Source organism: Rhinatrema bivittatum, chromosome 2, assembly GCF_901001135.1.
Source record: "Rhinatrema bivittatum chromosome 2, aRhiBiv1.1, whole genome shotgun sequence".
In the NCBI taxonomy this organism is placed as follows: Eukaryota; Metazoa; Chordata; class Amphibia; order Gymnophiona; family Rhinatrematidae; genus Rhinatrema; species Rhinatrema bivittatum.
Genome location: NC_042616.1, coordinates 326,123,467 through 326,143,099, shown reverse-complemented (window position 1 = coordinate 326,143,099; position 19,633 = coordinate 326,123,467). Strand labels below are relative to the sequence as shown.

Below are 19,633 nucleotides of genomic sequence, written 5' to 3'. Positions count from 1 at the left end.
AACAACATCAACACAACAAAGAGAATATTCTTCTCCAAAAAAATCCACCACCTCATCTTTGATTCAAGAGCTCTTTTCTCCTATGTATCAACCCTCACAAAACCCCCGGCACCGACCATTCCAGATGATCAAGCACTCACTAAAGCGAACGAACTAGCAGACTTTTTCGACAACAAAATCACTTCACTTCTAGCTCCCCTCAAGGGACCATCTACACATCCAAAACACGTAATCAACCTCACCCCCCAATCTTCGCAATCACCCCGCTCAACAAACACCTCATTCAACCGCTCAACCACCACTCCCAACAGATCAACAACCATCGCACCCAAATGTCAAACAACCTAACACTAACACTTCACTAACACTACTCAACACTTTTGAGCTCACATCCACTCTAGAAATAGAGAATATTCTCAAGAAGATAAAACCATCCTCTCATCCATCAGACCACATTCCATACAACAAACTGTGTCTGATCTCCAACACCATAGCCAAACCTTTAGCAGACATTATTAACTGCTCCTTCTCTCAAGGACATGTCCCGAACCAACTCAAGTTAGCCATGCTCAAGCCGCTCCTCAAAAAACCTAACTTACCCACCTCAGACCCAGCAAACTTTAGACCCATAGCAAACCTCCCGTTGATTGCCAGAGTTATGGAGAAAGTTGTAAACAAACAACTTACAGAATATCTTGACGAAAACAACATCCTCACCTCAAACCAATTTGGCTTTCGCAAGTCTATGAATACCGAATCATTATTAACATCATTATCAGACACTATCATTTTCAACCTAGAAAAGGGCCAACCTTGCCTCCTCGCTCTCCTTGATCTTTCATCAGCGTTTGATACCGTTAACCACTCATGCCTCCTGCAACGCCTAATAGACATTGGCATTACAGGAGTAGTTTTTAACTGGTTCAAATCATTTTTGGAGAACAGAACATACAAGGTCAAGATAAATAACAAAGAGTCCCACACCATCGAATCCAAAAGGGGGGTACCACAAGGATCATCCCTCTCCCCGACTCTTTTCAATATTTATCTACTCCCACTTTGTCAACTTCTCACTAACCTTAAGCTAAGACATTACCTATACGCGGATGATATTCAAATCCTCATCCCTATAGAAGATTCCATATACAAAGCCATATCATTCTGGAATAAATGTCTGTCAGCTATCAACAATCTACTCACCAGCCTCAACTTGGTTCTAAATAAAAACAAAACTGAAATCCTCATTATAACTCCGGAAAACTATACCCCTTCCTCACATTCTAACACTAATCAACATCCGGTCACCACAGGGCTCTCCACCACACAACAAGTTAGAGATCTGGGAGTCATCATAGACAACAGACTCAGTCTCAACAAATTCGTCAACAACACAACAAAAGAATGTTTCTTTAAACTTCAAACATTAAAGAAACTCAAACCTCTCCTCCTATACAGAGACTTCCGCATGGTTTTACAAGCCATCATACTCCCAAAGCTGGATTATTGTAACTCTCTCCTCCTAGGCCTTCCAGCATGTACCATCAAACCACTTCAGATGGTCCTGAACGCCTCTGCAAGAATTCTATCAAATGCCAAAAAGAGAGATCATATCACCCCAATTCTCCACCATCTCCACTGGCTTCCAATTAAATACAGGATCCAGTTCAAGTCTTTAATGATGATACATAAGGCCTTACACAACATCGCACCTCTCAACCTAACATTCCAAATTCAATTACACACATCTGTGAAACCAACCAGAAGCGCCTATCAGAACAGACTAATCACACAACCTATGAAATCCGTTCTGAGGAAACGTGCATTATCCACAGCAGGCCCTTCACTTTGGAACTCGCTCCCTCCAGACCTTCGTTTAGAACCATGCCACTCTACATTTAAAGGGAAACTTAAGACTTGGCTTTTCAAACAAGCTTTCCCCTAGAGCCAAGAACACGAAGAAAAGTCTTTTCAAGCCCACAACGAGTTATTCAGATCTATTTTTTTCTTCCTTTGTTAATCAGAAATTTACACATGCTGACTTCAATGTAAAACTTATTACTTTGTTTTTGTTCAATGTAAAACTTCTTTTATTCTGTTCTATGTAAACCGCTATTTGTAGCGATAGTTACTGTTCTTTGTGAACCGGGGTGATATGTATATTATACAGGAACCTCCGGTATATAAATTAATTTAAATAAAATAAATAAATAAATTCATGCTGCAAATAATGTTTAACAGTTGTATTATCTTTAACTTTCCTATAATACTAAATTTACTTTGTTCCTGAGTAATACTTTGTTCATTCAGCATCTTTCAGAGATATAGAATTCCACCGTCGTTTATTATTATAGTACTCAAATACACATGCAGTCATTTCAAAGGATCCAGGCACAAAAAAGTTTACTTAGCCTAAAACTTTGTAACTCATGAATGTCAAGGGTTCAACCCTCGATGGGTGGAATTACTACAAACAAGTTTCAAATGACTGCTAATTCAATCCATTTGTATGTGTGCTACCACGTGTCCAATGTATGTGGCCATATTCTTTTGAAGGACCAAGAAAGAGTGCCACAGTGCTTTCAATATATATCTTATTTCACAGAGGCAAAGTAACATTTACTCAGCTGGTGAAATTCATGAACAAGATAATAAAAGGAACCTTAGCCAAGGACAAAGTGACTTAGGAATAGAAATGAGTTTAAAAAAAAAACAGTATAATATAATCCAATCTGATGAGAAACAATTTGTACAAATACAATTATTAATACAAAAGATTTTTAATTTTACACAAAAATACTCAGTTTTACAAAAACATGGCAGTCACTGGATGCCTTTATGAATTACATAGGTAAGAATGCCTTCAAATGTTTATGTGATTAAAAACTCAAATAAACAAACATACCAAAATATAATAAAACTCTACATAATAATAAATGTCACTACATATTCAAAATATATAATGATGCACCTTACTAACACACTGACACATTCATGCCCATATCAATTAAGAACCAACATTATATATCATGTCAAATATCTCTATAAACGTTTCTGTTGGTCTCAGTTTCTTTTTTCATCTCATGTTCAAATAATTCTTTTTGCAAAGTTTCTTTCCGATATATATTTTCTCTGGAATGTGTTTTTCACACGGAATGAACTGGCTTCTTCAGGGGAAATTATGTAGCAACCAAGTATAAAAGCATCCAGTGACTATCATGTTTTTGTAAAATTGAGTATTTTTTTTATGAGTAAGATTAAAAATCTTTTGTTTTAATAATTGAATAATTGTATTTGTACAAATTGTTTCTCATTACAATGAATTATAATGCATAATTGAGTGATTTAGTTTTCCTTCCTTCGTTTACGTGCCTTTTAAACAGGATTGTCAATTTCTTTAAATTGTCAATTCTATATATTAGTTCCCATCATCTCTAGCTAATGGAGTTTGATGATATTTATGATGTGGACACCTGTTTACTGGAAGTGCAGGTCTCAGTAAACAGGATGCAGTTCCATTTCACAAAGGTTAAGTGGCTTTAAAATGGTTAGGATTAACAGTCAAAGGTTCTGTAACCCTGTCTGAATTTCAATCAGGAGGTTCAAAAAACGCAAGTCAAATTTACTGGGAAAAAAAGAAAAATCACAAGTTAAGAGTTGCATTTTTTTTATTTGATAAATATCTCTCTCTCATTTACTTAACTATTAAAAGAATTGTAATGGCTATTTCTACAGGAGTTTAAAGAAGCTGTTTTTCCCAGCTAGCATCTGCCCTTTGCCCATAAAAGCAGAGGGAAACGTGATGCTTCAGGAGCTTTCCTGCCTTTTTTTTTTTTGTTATTATTAAGTGCCAATGTCTCTTTTGGCACACGATTCAACCAAATCGGCTACCAATAGGTGAAATCTTTAGCCAGGAGTCAGAACTATGACAACTGTAAGGATGGAAAAAAGTATGTAATTGTATCTTTGTGTGTGGTATAGTAATAATTGCCACTGCATACTAGGGAGAATGTCACACTAGTTTTCTTGTAAGTGTATTCTTAAGTGATTTCTCAAAAAAAAAAAAAAAAAAAGTTCTCAAAAAAATTGTCTTATGTACGAAGGCATTTCCAATTGGTCAACTCAAAAGATAGCTTAATAGAAAGTCCACACCCATCCTCCCACCTATGAGTACACGAGGCTAAAATATTCCTATTTAAACCAAAAAGAAAAAATTATCTGAAATAAGAAGTGTTCAGAGTTGTTCTCCAAAATGCCACCAAGCTTCTAATGGAGAACAATTGGACAACAGGTTCCACAGTCATGAGGAGCAGAGAATTTTCTTGATGTTCACTCACTACTACACAACAGTCAGGATTTAGAGAAAGCTAAATTAAAATGCAAAACACCTTTCTCGGATAACGAGATGGCTACATTTTCTCAAATATGTGCTTGACAGTTATTAGTTGTGGGTGTCAGACACTGGAATAGTTTTACAAAAAACAGGATTTGTATTATACCTGCCAGAGGAAATGCATTCTAGCAAGAAACCAAAATAATTGTGAGCAGAGCCTAGTTGTCAGTTGCTCTCAGGACTGACAGGCTTTTTTTTTTGTTTTTTGTTTTTAACTAGTGTTTCTTGCAGCATAACATAAGAAGCAATATTTCAGTCTTTGGTGTGGCAAAGCGTAATGAGAGCTTCCTATGTAGTAGTTTACTGATTTTTGCAGTTGCAAGAGGTATTCAAACTGTGACTGCAGAGTGTGATCATGTAGTGCTGAATTCCCAATTGATTTCTCTAAGAAAAAAACAGAACTGCATCTCCATGCATGCAATGGGGTGAAACCAACCGGCTCAGTTGATCTCCGTTGCCATGGAGCTATAGGATCACCCTATCCATAACATATCCTGCAAAGATTTATGGGGGGGGGGCAATTTATAGTATCCCACATAGGTGCAATGTACACCAGTACTACCCAGATATTTTCTTTTTTAAAAATTAACCAAGAAGCACCTGTGCATCTTTTCCCTGCTATTTCTGTGGAAAGGCTGCATCCTGGTAATATGCACATATATTCCCCTGACTTAACCCCATCTCCAGGCATGCCTTTTCTTTCTCCACAGGTAAACACAGCTACCATTTGACTCTATCTAGACGTTAGAAGCCTGCCCTTTAACAGGCTTAATGGATTAAGTTACGCTGCGTTTAAACTTTCCTTTGGTGATTGTACTAACAGGAGCTATATCTTAGTCTCTTGAAATCGTTATCTTTGTAAAACTTGATGAGTTTAACTGTTTACTTATTGTATTAACAGTTATATGTAAAATTTGTTGCTACCTGTTGTGTTGTTTTGCTATATAACCTGTTATATGTAAAGCCTGTTGCTAAGTTATTGTTTACTGTAAACCGAGGTGATGTAGACCTATACGTACCACGGTATATAAGAACCTCCAAATAAATAAATAAAAATAAATACCAAACGAACCTAGGTGATTATATTCACCCGTGCAGAAGAAAATGTTCAGCTCTACCTGCATAACTCCTTTGCTGGCTGGAAAACTGATCTCCCTATAAATTTTAGGAACAACGGAAAGGAGAACAAACTGTACCAAACAGCATAGGATCAACTGCAACAGGCATTCATAACAGCAAAACTGGATTGTTTCCAATGGAAACATACAATATCTAAAGCCCGTTGAACTGGAAGGCTTTGTTTCTAACACAGTTATTTCTTACATACAAAAAAATAGCAAATGATCACCTTACTTTTAAGATAATTATCCCTTCCTTCATACACTGCTTCTCCACACCAATGATACTCTCACACTTTCACAGGCAATGGCACCATTAAATGATAGCCTGTTTGAAATGTCCAGGGCTCTATAGTACTACATCAGCAGAATTATTCCATCACTAGAATTATGACATCACCACCATTAGCTAAGATGAAAAAGACTAATTACAAAGAAAACTGCTACCTATGAAAACAGCCATTTGTTAAAGTTATTAAGCCATTAATATATATACACATGACAGCACAAGACTTCACCAGCTGTGTGTCTCCAGCATGACCATTGATGTCTCCAGGATCCAGATGTAAAAATGAAGTTTTATAAAATAGAAACATTTCTACAAAAAAAGTAAGGGGAAAATGCCCCCCCCCCTCCAAAAAAACATGTTTCCTCCACACATCTCTGGCTTAAATTGAGAAACTATTTTCAAACTACTGTTTTACTTGGCTCAAATACCAAATAGTTGCATAACCAATGCCAATCATGGAATGAGCCGGAGAGAAGGGGAAAATAATATTCCTCTCTCCCTTTTTTGCTTTTAATTGTTAATCTGGCTTTCACAGGTCAAGACAAATACCTTTGTTTCATAAAACACATTAGTAACAACGAATGGATGGCAACACAGTATTAGGCAAGGCTGACAATTTCAGTGTTTTTCAGGTGATTATTCCTAGGAACTGTGTGAAAATATATAAAAGGTTTTGATTTATACAGTGCATTCAGAAAGTATTCAGACCCCCTTCATTATTTCCCACATTTTATGTTACAGCCTTATTCTAAAATGTATAATATGCTTTTTTAACCTCCTCAATCTACTCACAATACCACATAATGACAAAGCAAAATCAGGTTTGTAGAAATTTGTGCAAATTAATTAAAAAAAAACAAAAACGGAAATATCACATTTACATAAGTATTCAGACCCTTTGCTATGACACTCAAAGTTGAGCTCAGGTGCCTCCTGTTTCCATTGATCATCCTTGAGATATTTCACCAACTTGTTTGGAGTCCACCTGTGGTAAATTCAATTGATTGGACATGATTTGGAAAGGTACACACCTGTCTACATAAGGTCCCACTATTGATAGTGCATGTCACAGTAAAATCAAAGCCATGAAGTTGAAAGAATTGTCTGCAGACCTCTGGGACATGGTGTTAAGGCACAGATCTGGGGGAAAGGGTACAAAAAAACTGCTGCAGCATTGAAGGTCCCGAAGAACTCAGTGACTTCCATCATTCCTAAATAGAAGAAATTCAGAACCACCAAGACTCTTCTTAGAGCTGGCAGCCCACACAAACTGAGCAATTGGAGGAGAAGGGCCTTTGTCAGGGAGGTGACCAAGAACCCGATAGTCACAGGCGGATCCTGGGGTACAGGCCTTCCGGTGTCAGACCCCCTTTAAAATTTGTCTCTGGGGCGTCCCATTCCAGATCAATCAATTGTTGAATGGCATCCATCATAGGGAAAAAAACAAGAGGCTTTATGTAAGGAAACCAAAATGGGATTCTTCTTCCGTCCCCCTCAGCTGGGTGTCCCTAATGCATCCGAACCAGCGATACTTAGCTGTTTCAAGGTCTGGGAAATCAGCGCCGGCAGTTCGTCTCTATGAAAGAACCGCAACATGGTCCGATATGTTTCCAGCCCTGGAGGAATTTCCCCATCTTCCAGGGAATCAGGATCAACCTCATCATCAGAGCCATCCGGATTCCTGTCGGGAAGACCCGCAGGGAGCAGAGGTGAGCCCCGGCACTTAAGCATAGAACTGGAAGAGGGAGGAGCCACCGGCTGAGGGTGTGACCGGACAAGAATGGGGGAAGCGAGGAGTGCGTCTGAAGTAAGGCTTGTAAGCCTTGAAAAAAAATCCCACCTAAGAAAAAGCAACTAGGTCCAGACCAAGCCCAGAAAGAACTGAAGCAGGTCCTCTAACCAGCAGAGGAGCCAATCAAAGAGAACTAATATCTGATGTTCCACCATTCAAGGCCGTGACCAACCATCCTCAGAATGGGAAGAGCCAGGCTTAGCAAAATCTTGATGGAACAAGCTAGTTTGAGAGAACATTGCCCAAATCTCATCTTGGAGTGAGTTTCCTCACTCCGAAGGCCATCAAATCTTCACAAGAGACCACTGTTCTGTTCGTACGTCTCATGTTGAATGTGAAAGTGGCCCCCAACCCCCTACACTCATACCTAATCCCCACCTCGAGTTACTAGGTGAGCCTCTCATAGGGATACAAATAGCTGTCTAGGGAGTAGACATTATAGCAAGTCTCTCTCTCTCCCTTCCTCCCCGAACACTGAACTAGGCTGTCTGGACACTTTCCTACACTGCGATGATGCTTTGGGTGTTTTATCGCGCAGTGGGGAAACGTCGTGTGCTGCGATGTTTTCGTGATTTGCGGAAAATTTATTCGCGAATCGCGAAAACATCGAGTCATGCGAAGTTTCCCCACTGCACGAAAAAAGCCTCATTTGCATGGGAAATGCCCCTTAATGCGTTACCAATGCGATATTGGTAAATGAGGCCCTTAGATTGTAAGCCCTCTAGGGATCTGCTTTGAAGCGTGAAGAAAATTAAAAAAAAGGCAGAATGTAAATAAATAAATAAATAAATAAATAAAGCTTCTGAGCAGCCGACAAAGATTAGAAGCCAGATCAGGCTGAAAAGCCCTAAGATGACAGGCAACACAAATAGGAAGACATCATGGCGATAAATGTACATCGGAATGGCTCGCGCTGCCCTATAGAGGGCAGAATATGCACAAGAGCACACAAAAACAGCCGTCGCAGCGTGCAAGAAAAAAGCCTAAGTGCGGGGCCTAGCTCAAGCTGTCCTGTTCCCCAACCCCAATGGGAACAGAAACAAACTTCAGTACAGCACAGAGACCACAAGAAGTCCCTTTTTTTTTTTTTTTTTTTAAACCTTACCTAAGTTCAGCACTTAGCAGCCGAGTACAGAAACGGTCTTTGGCTGCAGGGAAAGAGGGCATCTGCCGTCAGCACCTGCTGCCTTTCAGCTGAACTAGCCGCTAAGTCCACACTAGGAAACCCAGCTACTGAACCACAGCATGCTTCTGAGGGACCATAAAAATCACCTCAGGAATTCTCAACTGGGGGAGGGACTTTTAGATATCACCGCAGGAAAGCAGTGCTTTCTTTTCCTGAATTTCAAAATTTTCCTTCCAAAAAGCTTGAAGGAATCCCCATAGGGAGATGCACATCCACCATCTGCTGGAGTCTGAGAATACTAGCAGGCTGGGGTCACTGCAGGGCTTGCTCTGTCTCCATCTACTGGCAGGGGAGTCCCTCTGTCTACACTCTAGGAAACAAAATATTTTCCACCCTTTGTTGTTAGAGTGTGACAGAGCTCAAATGAAAAAGCAGATTTGCTAAAGATGGAAAATGAAAATGTTGAGCAGCCAGATCTAAGAAAAGCTCAACGTCACCCACTAACCACCAGCTATTCAAGACAGTCAACATTTTTAAACATGTTTTGTAAGCAAAATGGCAAAAAACAAAAATCAAGAAAAAGCAGATGGGACATTAGCTTGAGCCATACTTACAATTGGTGCACATTTTCTATAACTGAAAATCAACACTAGCATTACAAACTTAAAATTTACCTATCATATTTTACCATCAGGATTGAATTATCATATTCTCTCTTAGAACAGTATGACTGAGTCTCAGCCATGATTATTCAAAGGATAGGTCAAGCAGAATCACCAAGTCAGATATCAGATGAATGGACTGATCTACAAGCAGTGGAATAGCAGAGGGTGGGCAAGGCCCCACTCAGGCAAGTAAAGGCCAGTGGCTACCAGGGGTGCCCATCCCACCTGGCGGCAAAAGAAACAGCAGCCTGAGGCTGCCAGGAGAGCACATGCCATCTGGCAGCAGAAGAGGAGGTTCAAGGCCGCCTAGAGCAACGGTTCTCAACGTCATCCAGTGTATCATTACACATTACATCGGCCCGAAAGAGAAAGCAATGCGGTCCAGAGCTAAAAGAGGAGTAACATGAGTCCCCGTGGCTAATAGGACTCCATTCTCAAGGGTGCAAGGGTTAGAAGAGGAGGCGGCTTTTGCTACCGCTAGTTCTTCGGAGGGGGAGAGTGAGCATGTGTGTGAGAAAGACAGCATGTTGTCCCACTTCACAAGAGTGGGAACAGAGAGGAGGCTGGAAACTACAGGCCGATTAGCCTCACCTCGGTGGTGGGAAAACTAATGGAGTCGCTGCTGAAAGAAAGAATAGTGAACTATCTACAGTCAGAAGAATTGCTGGACCAGAGGCAGCATGGATTCACCAGGGGAAGGTCCTGTCAGACAAATCTGATTGACTTTTTTGACTGGGTGATTAGGGAATTACATTGAGGAAGAGCGCTTGATGTCATCTAATTGGATTTCAGCAAAGCTTTTGATACGGTCCTGCAAAGGAGGCTTGTGAATAAAATGAGAAGCTTAGGAGTGAGTGCCGAGATGGTGGCCTGGCTTGCAAACTAGATGACGGATAGAAGACAATGTGTGATGGTAAATGGAACTTACTCTGAAAAGAGAGCGGTGTTAAGCAGAGTGACGCAAGGATCGGTGTTGGGACTAGTCCTGTTCCATATCTTTGTGAACGACATTGCGGACGGGATAGAAGGTAAGGTTTGTATTTTTGTGGATGATACAAAGATCTGCAACAGAGTGGACATGCCGGAAGGAGTGGAGAGAATGAGATGGGATTTAAGGAAGCTGGAAGAATGGTCGAAGATATGGCAGCTGAGATTCAATGCCAAGAAATTCAGTCATGCATATGGGGTGTGGAAATCCGAAAGAACTGTATTTGATGGGGGGGGTGAAGGGCTGATGTGCATGGAGCAGGAGAGAGACCTTGGGGTGATAGTGTCTAACGATCTGAAGTCGGCAAAACAATGTGACAGCTAAAGCCAGAAGAATGCTGGGCTGCATAGAGAGAGGAATATCTAATAAAAGAAAGGAAGTGATGATCCCCTTTTACAGGGCCTTGGTGAGGCCCCACCTGGAGTACTGTGTTCAGTTCTGGAGACTGTATCTCCAAAGGGACTGAGACAGGATGGAGGTGGTCCAGAGAAGGGCAACCAAAAAGGTGGATAGTCTACATAAAATGACATATGAGAGGTTGAAGAAGCTAAATATGTACACCCTGGAGGACAGGAGGAGCAGGGGTGATATGATACAGACTTTCAGATACTTGAAAGGTTTTAATGATCCGTGGTCAACAACAATCCTGTTAATTTGAAAAAAATCAGTAGAACTAGGGGCCACGATTTGAAGCTCCAGGGAGGAAGACTCAGAACCAATGTCAGGAAGTATTTCTTCATGGAAAGGGTGGTGGATGACGGGAATGCCCTTCCGGAGGAAGTGGTGAAGACAAAAACTGTGAAGGATTTCAAAGGGGCAGGGGATAAACACTGTGGATCTATAAAAGCTAGAGGATGGGAATGAAGAGAAGAGCCATGGGGGGTGGATTACTGGAGTGGAGGCTAGTACCTGGTGATTACTACCCTTACTCAATAAGCCTTCGCACGGTTAAGCAACTCCAAGGAGAAATGTTGCGTTTTCCAGTTCAGTATTTGTCTGCATGTTTCTAATTATGCTTTATGGTCTCTTTATTCTTTGTTAGGTGAGGGTCTGCACATGTGCCCGAGGTGAGGTATTCTCCTGGTCATGTGTGTGTGAGAGTATATATGTTCCTTAAGAACATAAGAACATATGAAATTGCCATGCTGGGTCAGACCAAGGGTCCATCAAGCCCAGCATCCTGTTTCCAACAGATTCCAACAGAGGCCAAAACCAGGCCACAAGAACCTGGCAATTACCCAAACACTAAGAAGAACCCATGCTACTGATGCAATTGTGTGTTTGTGAGAGCATGTTCAGTGATTCAACATGTGTGTATATATATGAGAGAGAGAGGAGAAAGACTGAGTAACAATATCTCTCTTCTCCCCTGCTAATCCACAAAAACCTTAGGGTTTGTGGAAATCAAATGATCCCAGATATGGACAACATGGGTTTTATCTTTTTTTTTTAAGTTTTAAGTATTGGGTGGTGTATGTGTATGGTGTTTTGAAATAGTTTATTGGTCTTATATGAGTTATATTACTGAATGTTATATGCTTTCTGTCCGCTGTTTTGAAATATTCTTTTTATTAGTATAGTTTTACTTCTATTGATGATTTATATTTCCTGATTTTATTGTTTAATTTTTTTTACGAGGAATTGCTATGTTTCTGTTTTTTCATTGTTGCACTGAATACATAGTCTGGCCTGTTATGGTTTATAGCTCAGTTTTTGTCTGCACATTTGTATTACTACTTTATAGTCACTTTATTCTGAATTTGGTGAGGGTCTTGTCTGTGTTCTTCATGAGTGATTGAGGAAGTATTCTGTTAATGTGTCATTTCTATGTAGGGATCTATAGAAGCCTGGTGTAATATTTGCAGGGTCACCTTTTCATAGGATTGTAACTATTTGAGTGCTGGCAGTTAGTGCTATTTTGGAATGGGAGGTTTATTAAATTGTAATTGTAATGTAGTTTGCTCATGGTTTTCTGAGGACCAAGTCCAACATGCATTAAAATTGTCCTAACACCATATGTGTTACAAGCGTCTTTTGGGCTTTTATGCAGGGTTTTCTGGTCGACACCACAGCTGTGCATGTAAATATAATACACATGCTGTTGTGATATTTTTACTTCAAAAGGCTGTATTTTGAGTGTTTTCATATAAAACCTTTTATAATAAATGCATAATTTGAAATTGTGTGTGGAGAGGGCAGTGGTAGGGGAAGGCTGGGCACAAAGATCTAAGATTCACTTAGGATGCCTATTACCCTTGCACTGACCCTGATTAGTATAAGAATACACATTACATGTACAAAAAAAAAAAAAATAGAATGAAGAGGCGCCAGCCCAGTAATTGCACAGGGCTGCAGAAAAGTTAGCCTTGCATGGCGGAGCTCTGTAGTGACGCTTTGGCAGGGTTCCCATCCCTTCCCAGTAAAAGGACCCCGCGGTGGTGATGCACTGGCGGATGATGGGGGCTGCAGGGGAGAACTCTGAATGATTTGTGCAAGGAAGTGGCAGAATATAAGACAAATAAATAGACAGATAAATAGAAATTGACCCCCAGGCACCAGAGACCCTCACTACACCTCTGTCTACAAGGAAATCTTTTACTGAACATTACATTGGCAACACCTGAACCAATACTCCTGAAAGCAATTGCTACCAAATCTTCTAACATAGGTGACATACATACCCAGATTACTGAATGAAAAGACTTGAAAGAACAGCTGCCTCCATAGTACCCTTGTAAGTGATAATGCAAGTAGCATGAAAGCTATATGGCAAATATTAAAGGAAAAGTACTTACAATTAATATTTGATGGTCTTGCTCATGCATTAAATTTTTTGGCCAAGGTAAATGTAACTTCAGTGAAGAAAGCATTAGAAAAATGCAAAGTAATTGTAAAGAGATTAGATTCTGGTTACCCCTTTTTTTTCCTGATGATCCACTGTGTGTCAGCAACTATATTTGAAGCTAAGTATATATAAATTGGACCTTTTGAATAACTAAGTGAGGAGTTTACTGTCTGACACCCTCCCCAGGAGTTTGTTTTCAGTCTATTGATGGTATTCAAGATTTGTTAAACTGGTTTCAGCTCTTTTTGTTTGGTTTTTTTTTTTAATTGTAAATTAAATTTAACAAAAATACTGGAATAAGATTGCAACAGGCTATTGCGCTCAAAGTGTATTGTCTTCCATGCACGAGATATGATACCAGAATGATACTAATACCCCCTTCCTTTTTGGTTTATAGCTTGTAGGAGTCCCACCCCACCAATACCAATCACCTTAAGGCTTCTTCTAGGGGAAAGATTTTTGAGGATTTCCTTGTCCTCTGAAGCATGGGCTCACCTTCAGTCAGGTCTTCCATCATACAGCCTGAAATTTTCATGGCTACCTGCATGCTTGTCATGAGGGCCAATAGCTCCTCCTTCCTAAATATCTTCACTATGCAAGAATTATCTTTCTCCAATGAGAACTGCCCCTCCTACTGAGAGATCAGGGATGGACTGGGCTCTGACATTTCCATTGACCACTCCTCCCCCTAGAGAGTCTGACATGGGTGAAAAGATAAGTGATGCCCCAGCGGTGAGAGAGATCCATGAGTGTTTAGGGGGGGAGGGGGGAAATCACACGCCTGATTTCTGTCAGCATCGGACAGACGTCCTTGACCCGGCCATGGAAACAGGCTTCTGCATAGCACAGAAAGCCTAGTACAGCACTAGTATGAACTCTGGTGAGAACCTCATTGAATAAGCAGCCACTGGGCTCCCTGTGGGCTCAATCCCAAATCCCAGAGACTGTACACCTGGCTTGCCTGATCCCATCCGCAGGCTTCCTCTCCCTCTGGTTTGTCAGGCCCAGTTTCTCTGGAAGCAGACATTTCTCCTCGCCTGAAGCAGTGATAGATGAGACAGTTCCTGGCCCCATCTCCTCCTGTGGCCCTTCCTCCATACAGGAGGAGATCCTTGCCAGACCAGATGGTGCTGGGTTGGCTGTTGCTTCACACACCAGACAGAAGGACCCAGCAATGGTGGGAACTTTCCCTGTCCCTCAGGACAAATCTTTACAGCTCCACAGCATTACTCAGTTTTCCCTTCAATCCTCTCCACTTCTCTCTCTCAGATCTTCTGGGATCCTCTATTCCCTAAGGGAGTGGAAGCCCTTCTATGCAAGAGCTGCAGTCCCTCGGATAAGAGGGATTCTCACCCAAAGTGCCTGCAAACATGGGAAACCCACCTGGGTAGCAGTTGTATGTAGGAAAATTACCCCAAGAGATAGTTGCCCCAGGAGCTCAGCAGGCTCAACCAGGGCCGGTGCTGTATCCTGAATGTGGGAGCTTCCAATGTCTATCTACACTTGTCCACAGCTGCAGGAGACAGACTATTGGCAAGGGTCCATGACCATTCCCCTTTTATAACAAACAATAAGGTCATCAAGGGTGCCCTGTCTCCAACAGCTGAGGAGCGGGGAGAATCCAAGTGTAATGGACTGGTCTAACAGGTGAAAAAGAAAATAGAACTAACTTGGCACGTAGTGTACAACTTCAGCTTATCTGTTTCAGAATTGCTCTCTTGCCTACTTCTGGCAAGCTTCTTCAGTTAGTCAGATTTTTTGACAATATTAATGTTACAACCATGGGCTGTTTTGTCTGTGTTCAGAAATCAAAGTACCTCATGGATCGCTAGTTTTCACAAAAGTTCCCTGCAATCACCTAGAACTGATCTATGGATTTTTGATTATAACATTCTGGGTAGCTATATGGCTTTCTTATGATTAAATGAGATAGGATGAGAAAAGAAAAAAATTAAAGATGGTCAGCTTAAATAAGACAAAGCAAATGTTATTTCTTGAGACAATAGATACTGTATCCAAAGCAAAGCTGAAGGACAGATTTTCAGGCAAAGTACCTTGAAGAGGATGGCCAACTACAAATCTTAAGATAATACACCATATGGCACCATTAGTTCAGTCACTACAAGCCTCTCAAGTCAGTCTCTTCAGATAACTGCCTATTCATAAAAAGTGCAATTTCTAGGAGCCAAAATTCTGTTTCCATCTTTCAGTATGCAGAAACCGTGTAACCTGGTAAGATCACAAATTAACTGCCAAAAATAAAGAGTGACACTAAACGAGTTATGACATTAAGACAAGAACACAACAACTCCAGGGTGCTTGGTTGCCATGGCAAATAGAAATTACATTGTGCAGCCTGGGCTTTTCCTGCCTTGCAGTTTGCTCTCTGGAACGTGCTTCTCTTCAGTCAGCAAATGTGTGACTCAAACTTTCCAAGAGCCATGTGGTTCATGAAATACCGCACTGGTCTCGGTCTGGCAAGACTCAAGATCGGCGCAGAAGTTCAAGAGCCACACGATGTCAGACCAAAGAGAAGAGCGTTTTCAGGAGCGCACCGCTACAGCCAGCAAGACTAGAGTGAGGTGTAGTTGACCGTCGTCAGCTGCAGGGTGACTACCTGGCTGGCAAGGGGAGGGGAAGAATAAGGAGGTTGTAGTAGTATAAGCTGCCCTGAACCTCACCATCAAAAAAGCTCCGTAAAGTCATTAATAATATGAACTCCTAACTGCAGCAATTAATCGGAAATATCTTAGCACAAATGTGTTGCTAAAGCTAGATTATACCTGTTTGAATAAATAAATATAAAATGAATATAAATGAATATATATATATATATATATATATATATATAAAAATATATATATTAAAAAAAAATATATATAGAAATATATAGATATATATATAAATATATAATAGAAATATATATAGAAATATATATAAAATGAATATAAATATATAAATATATATTTATATATATATATAAATATATATAAAATGAAATATAAATATTCAGCCAAACGTTCAGAGACGGCGTGGGCTAAGTAATGCACATCTATCCGGATTCATCTCACGTCTCCAGCCCCACCCTTTCGGCTCCCCTCCCTCGCAACTCCCTTCCCTTCCACCCCCTCCCCTCTATCCACCCAGCTACCTCTCCCCATTCCACTTTTAGTCTTGACCCGCCCCTCCCACCCTATTCAGATTCCCTTCGCTGATCAACCAATCAACTGTTTAGCACTTACTCTGTTAATTTGGTTTAACTAGCTCCATATAGAAATGTTATAATAGTTCTAGTAAGCAATATCGTAATTTTATACAAATTCAGATGTAATGTCTCTCATTGTTCTAAGGTTCTAAGGTTAATGTATGTATTATATTGTTCCAATGTAAACCGGAGTGAAGGCAGAATGCTATACTTCGGTATATAAAAAATCCTAAATAAATAAACAAATAAATAAATAAATAAATAAAAAGGAAAAATCAGCCCTAGAGATATCTAGCTCAAAAGATAATTGCTGATGAAGGTAAAAAGATACTATAATCAGTGAAGAGCTGTATAATAATTTAGTTTGAACACAAATAGTTGGCAACAATTTCTTAATGGCCTTTTTAAGCAAAACAGCTTCAGTTTTAGCTATGCAATAAATTAATAGTAAGAGTTACTAATCACTGGGCAACAAATTTTCACAAAAGTCATGTTACGGAAATGAAATTAGTCAATTCTTATATATTTCCATGTGCTAAACACGACTGTGAAAATGCAAAATTGGCTCTAGTTTTTTTGTAATATGCAATAATATAATTACATCTTGAATTATATGCCAATAGTAGGAGACCTATGGTTAATACCGTCTTTGATTTATTTGCTTGTCTCTTGTACACCTGTTCGGGAGCATCTCTGCAGAGCGTCCAGCAGTAGTCAGCCAGCATGAATATTTCAAATGCTCACCCTTTCTGTCTGGGCTTCATATAGTACACTGCTGACGTCAGCTTACTCAACAGCAGCATGGCAGTAGAACTGCATTGCATCAGAAAATGATGTAATAAACTCTGGATGATGTGTGCATGATGGTATTATGCAATATGATGCAATATTACATCGTTCTAGGCTTATTTACAGTCCTACTGGATAAATTTACATGACTAAACATAGAAAGTGAACTATATTAAATATCTTCAAAACGAGAGCCAATAAAAACTTTTCATGGTCATATTCGTGTTCAGCACATCAAGATACTACAGAGTAGGACCTTTCTAGGCTAGTAACACTTTCATTGTTGCCCAGTGAATTGATCATTTTCACAAGATAGGGATCAAGTATTGAGAGAGAGCAGGTGGCCTTTGGTTAGAATATTTGATAGAAATAAGGAGACCTGGGTCTGCCACTGACAATCGACAATTGTCGTGACTCTGGGCAAATCACTTTATCTCCCATTGCCTCAACTACCAACTTATCTTGTAAGCTCTTTTGGCCACACTTATTGTACCAGTATGCAATTTGATGTAAAGCATACCGGGTTAGGGTGCTATTGTTTTAATACTATTTCAGCATTTATACAAGTGGGCTACATTAATCTACCAATTCTGTCAGCCCAAAACTGTTCCAGACTGGTCATAGGCCACAGAAGAAAGGTCACAACCCATGAATCATCAATGATTACATAACAGTTTTTAAGTCAACTGAAAAGTCAAAACTTTTCACCAGAATAGATATTTGTTAGACTTTGACCCTCAGGCTACACTCTGTACATACTGCCTGGACAGTTTTAAAGTGTGGTCCTTACTATGGGAGAGCACGATCATTAGAACAGATGTGGACCATGCCAGAGTTTATAGAGCAAAAGATTTCCTAACTGGTTTCTCACCTAGAAACAAAGTGATCCCTATTCTTTTATTTATCTTCCTGGCGAACGTCAATGTGTCATTCAGAATTACTGTTAAAAGAAAATAAAATGTTAATTCATTGGTCTATGAAGGCAAACTATTTTACACTAAAAACAACTTTAATCTATTCCTTTTTATGAAAATTACATGTATAGGTTTCATGCTTTCTAAAGGCTATCACCTTAGTTTTCTAAATAAATTGACATTTTTACCCTCATATTTCCTATTTACTACAAAAGGCTCATCTAGCTCAGACTAAATTCTTCTTGCTAAAGAAAACAGGACAAATTGCCAACTTATTTTATTCACAAATTCTCAACACAGAAAAAAGCAAGCTGCTGGCAACGGTCTGTGTAGAGGGCACTTTTTAAGATTCTTTCAAGTGGTTCATAAATGTGAATGCTGTCTCTTTGCCAGCAGCTCTTGTCTGCTTTGCCTTGGATATTGTTTATCCCATCTCATTACACCTCACCATATCTAAGTCGCATGGACACTAATACCATTACCATGGCGCGTGCAGACTTAGAGCAGCCTACTGGCAGCTGAGGTCATAAGCAAGGAATATAAAGCCTAAGATAAAGAATTTGCACTGCAGAGTAATTAGGGATGAGAGGGAAGGGATAACTCGAAATAACTGAAGTCTTACCTAGATGTCAATGCATACAGCCATGGAACCAAGAGCACCTTTTTACCACGTAATTTTCAATTTTGAAGAGCCACTTTAAAACAGCAGTACCTCAAATCGCCATGTGGGGGAATCCCGCTTGCAAACTTACTAACAGGCCGATACAGTAAAAACATGCAGAAAACAGGCACTCAGTGTTGAGGCGCCCACTTTCCTAACACGTGCCCAGCCACCTCTCCTGGGCGCGCGATACAATATTTAAATGAGGGTCGTGCTAAAAAAAGAGGCGCTAGGGACAATTGCTCACACCTAGCGCCTCCATGGCAGTGGAAGCCCAGGAGAGATGAATGTCAGCAGGTTAGGAAAAGGGATGCTCAATTTTACAAGCGTCCGTTTTCCTAACCTGTGCAAAGCCACGGGTTAGAAAAACAACTCTCGTTAATTGAGCATCCCTTTTCCTAACCTGACTGCCGGCACACTTTTTTTTTTTTTTTTTTTTTACTTTTCGGTTCCTCCGACTTAATATCACCACGATATTAAGTCAGAGGAGGTACAGAAAAGCAATATTTTCTGCACACCTTTTTGGGCTGCTCATAAATTACCGTAACACCTGCTCTGCACTGGCGTTAATTTCTGAGCACTAAAATCTGTGGATCGGGAGCACTTTTTTTTTTTTGTATCTGGGGCAAATAGCTAATAGCCTCATCAACATAAATAGTGCTTATCACATGCAAATGTGTTTTTGGGGAGGGGGGGTGGACATGCGTTTTGGACACGCTAAACCCCTTATGGTATAAGGGGTTGTGGACGCGTGTCCAAAACGCGCATCTAACTGCGGGATAAAACAGTGCGCTTAGCTGAGCGCACTGTATTGCAAAAGCCTGTAATTGTGAGCAGAAAGCCCCTGTTGC

The 19,633-nt window shown here is 40.2% G+C and overlaps 1 protein-coding gene across 5 annotated transcripts in view; it reads right to left on the bottom strand.

The window, feature by feature from the left end:
• DPY19L1 (dpy-19 like C-mannosyltransferase 1) overlaps window positions 1-19,633 on the bottom strand; it is a 414,496-nt gene that overhangs the window by 379,986 nt on the left and 14,877 nt on the right. For 4 of the 5 annotated variants that reach the window (XM_029589768.1, XM_029589772.1, XM_029589771.1 and 1 more), the window contains exon 2: window positions 18,079-18,147. The exons of the other annotated variant lie outside the window; for it this stretch is intronic. In XM_029589768.1, the coding sequence (XP_029445628.1) occupies window positions 18,079-18,147 (69 nt within the window). The remainder of the gene's footprint in view (window positions 1-18,078; window positions 18,148-19,633) is intronic. 5 annotated transcript variants of the gene reach the window in all.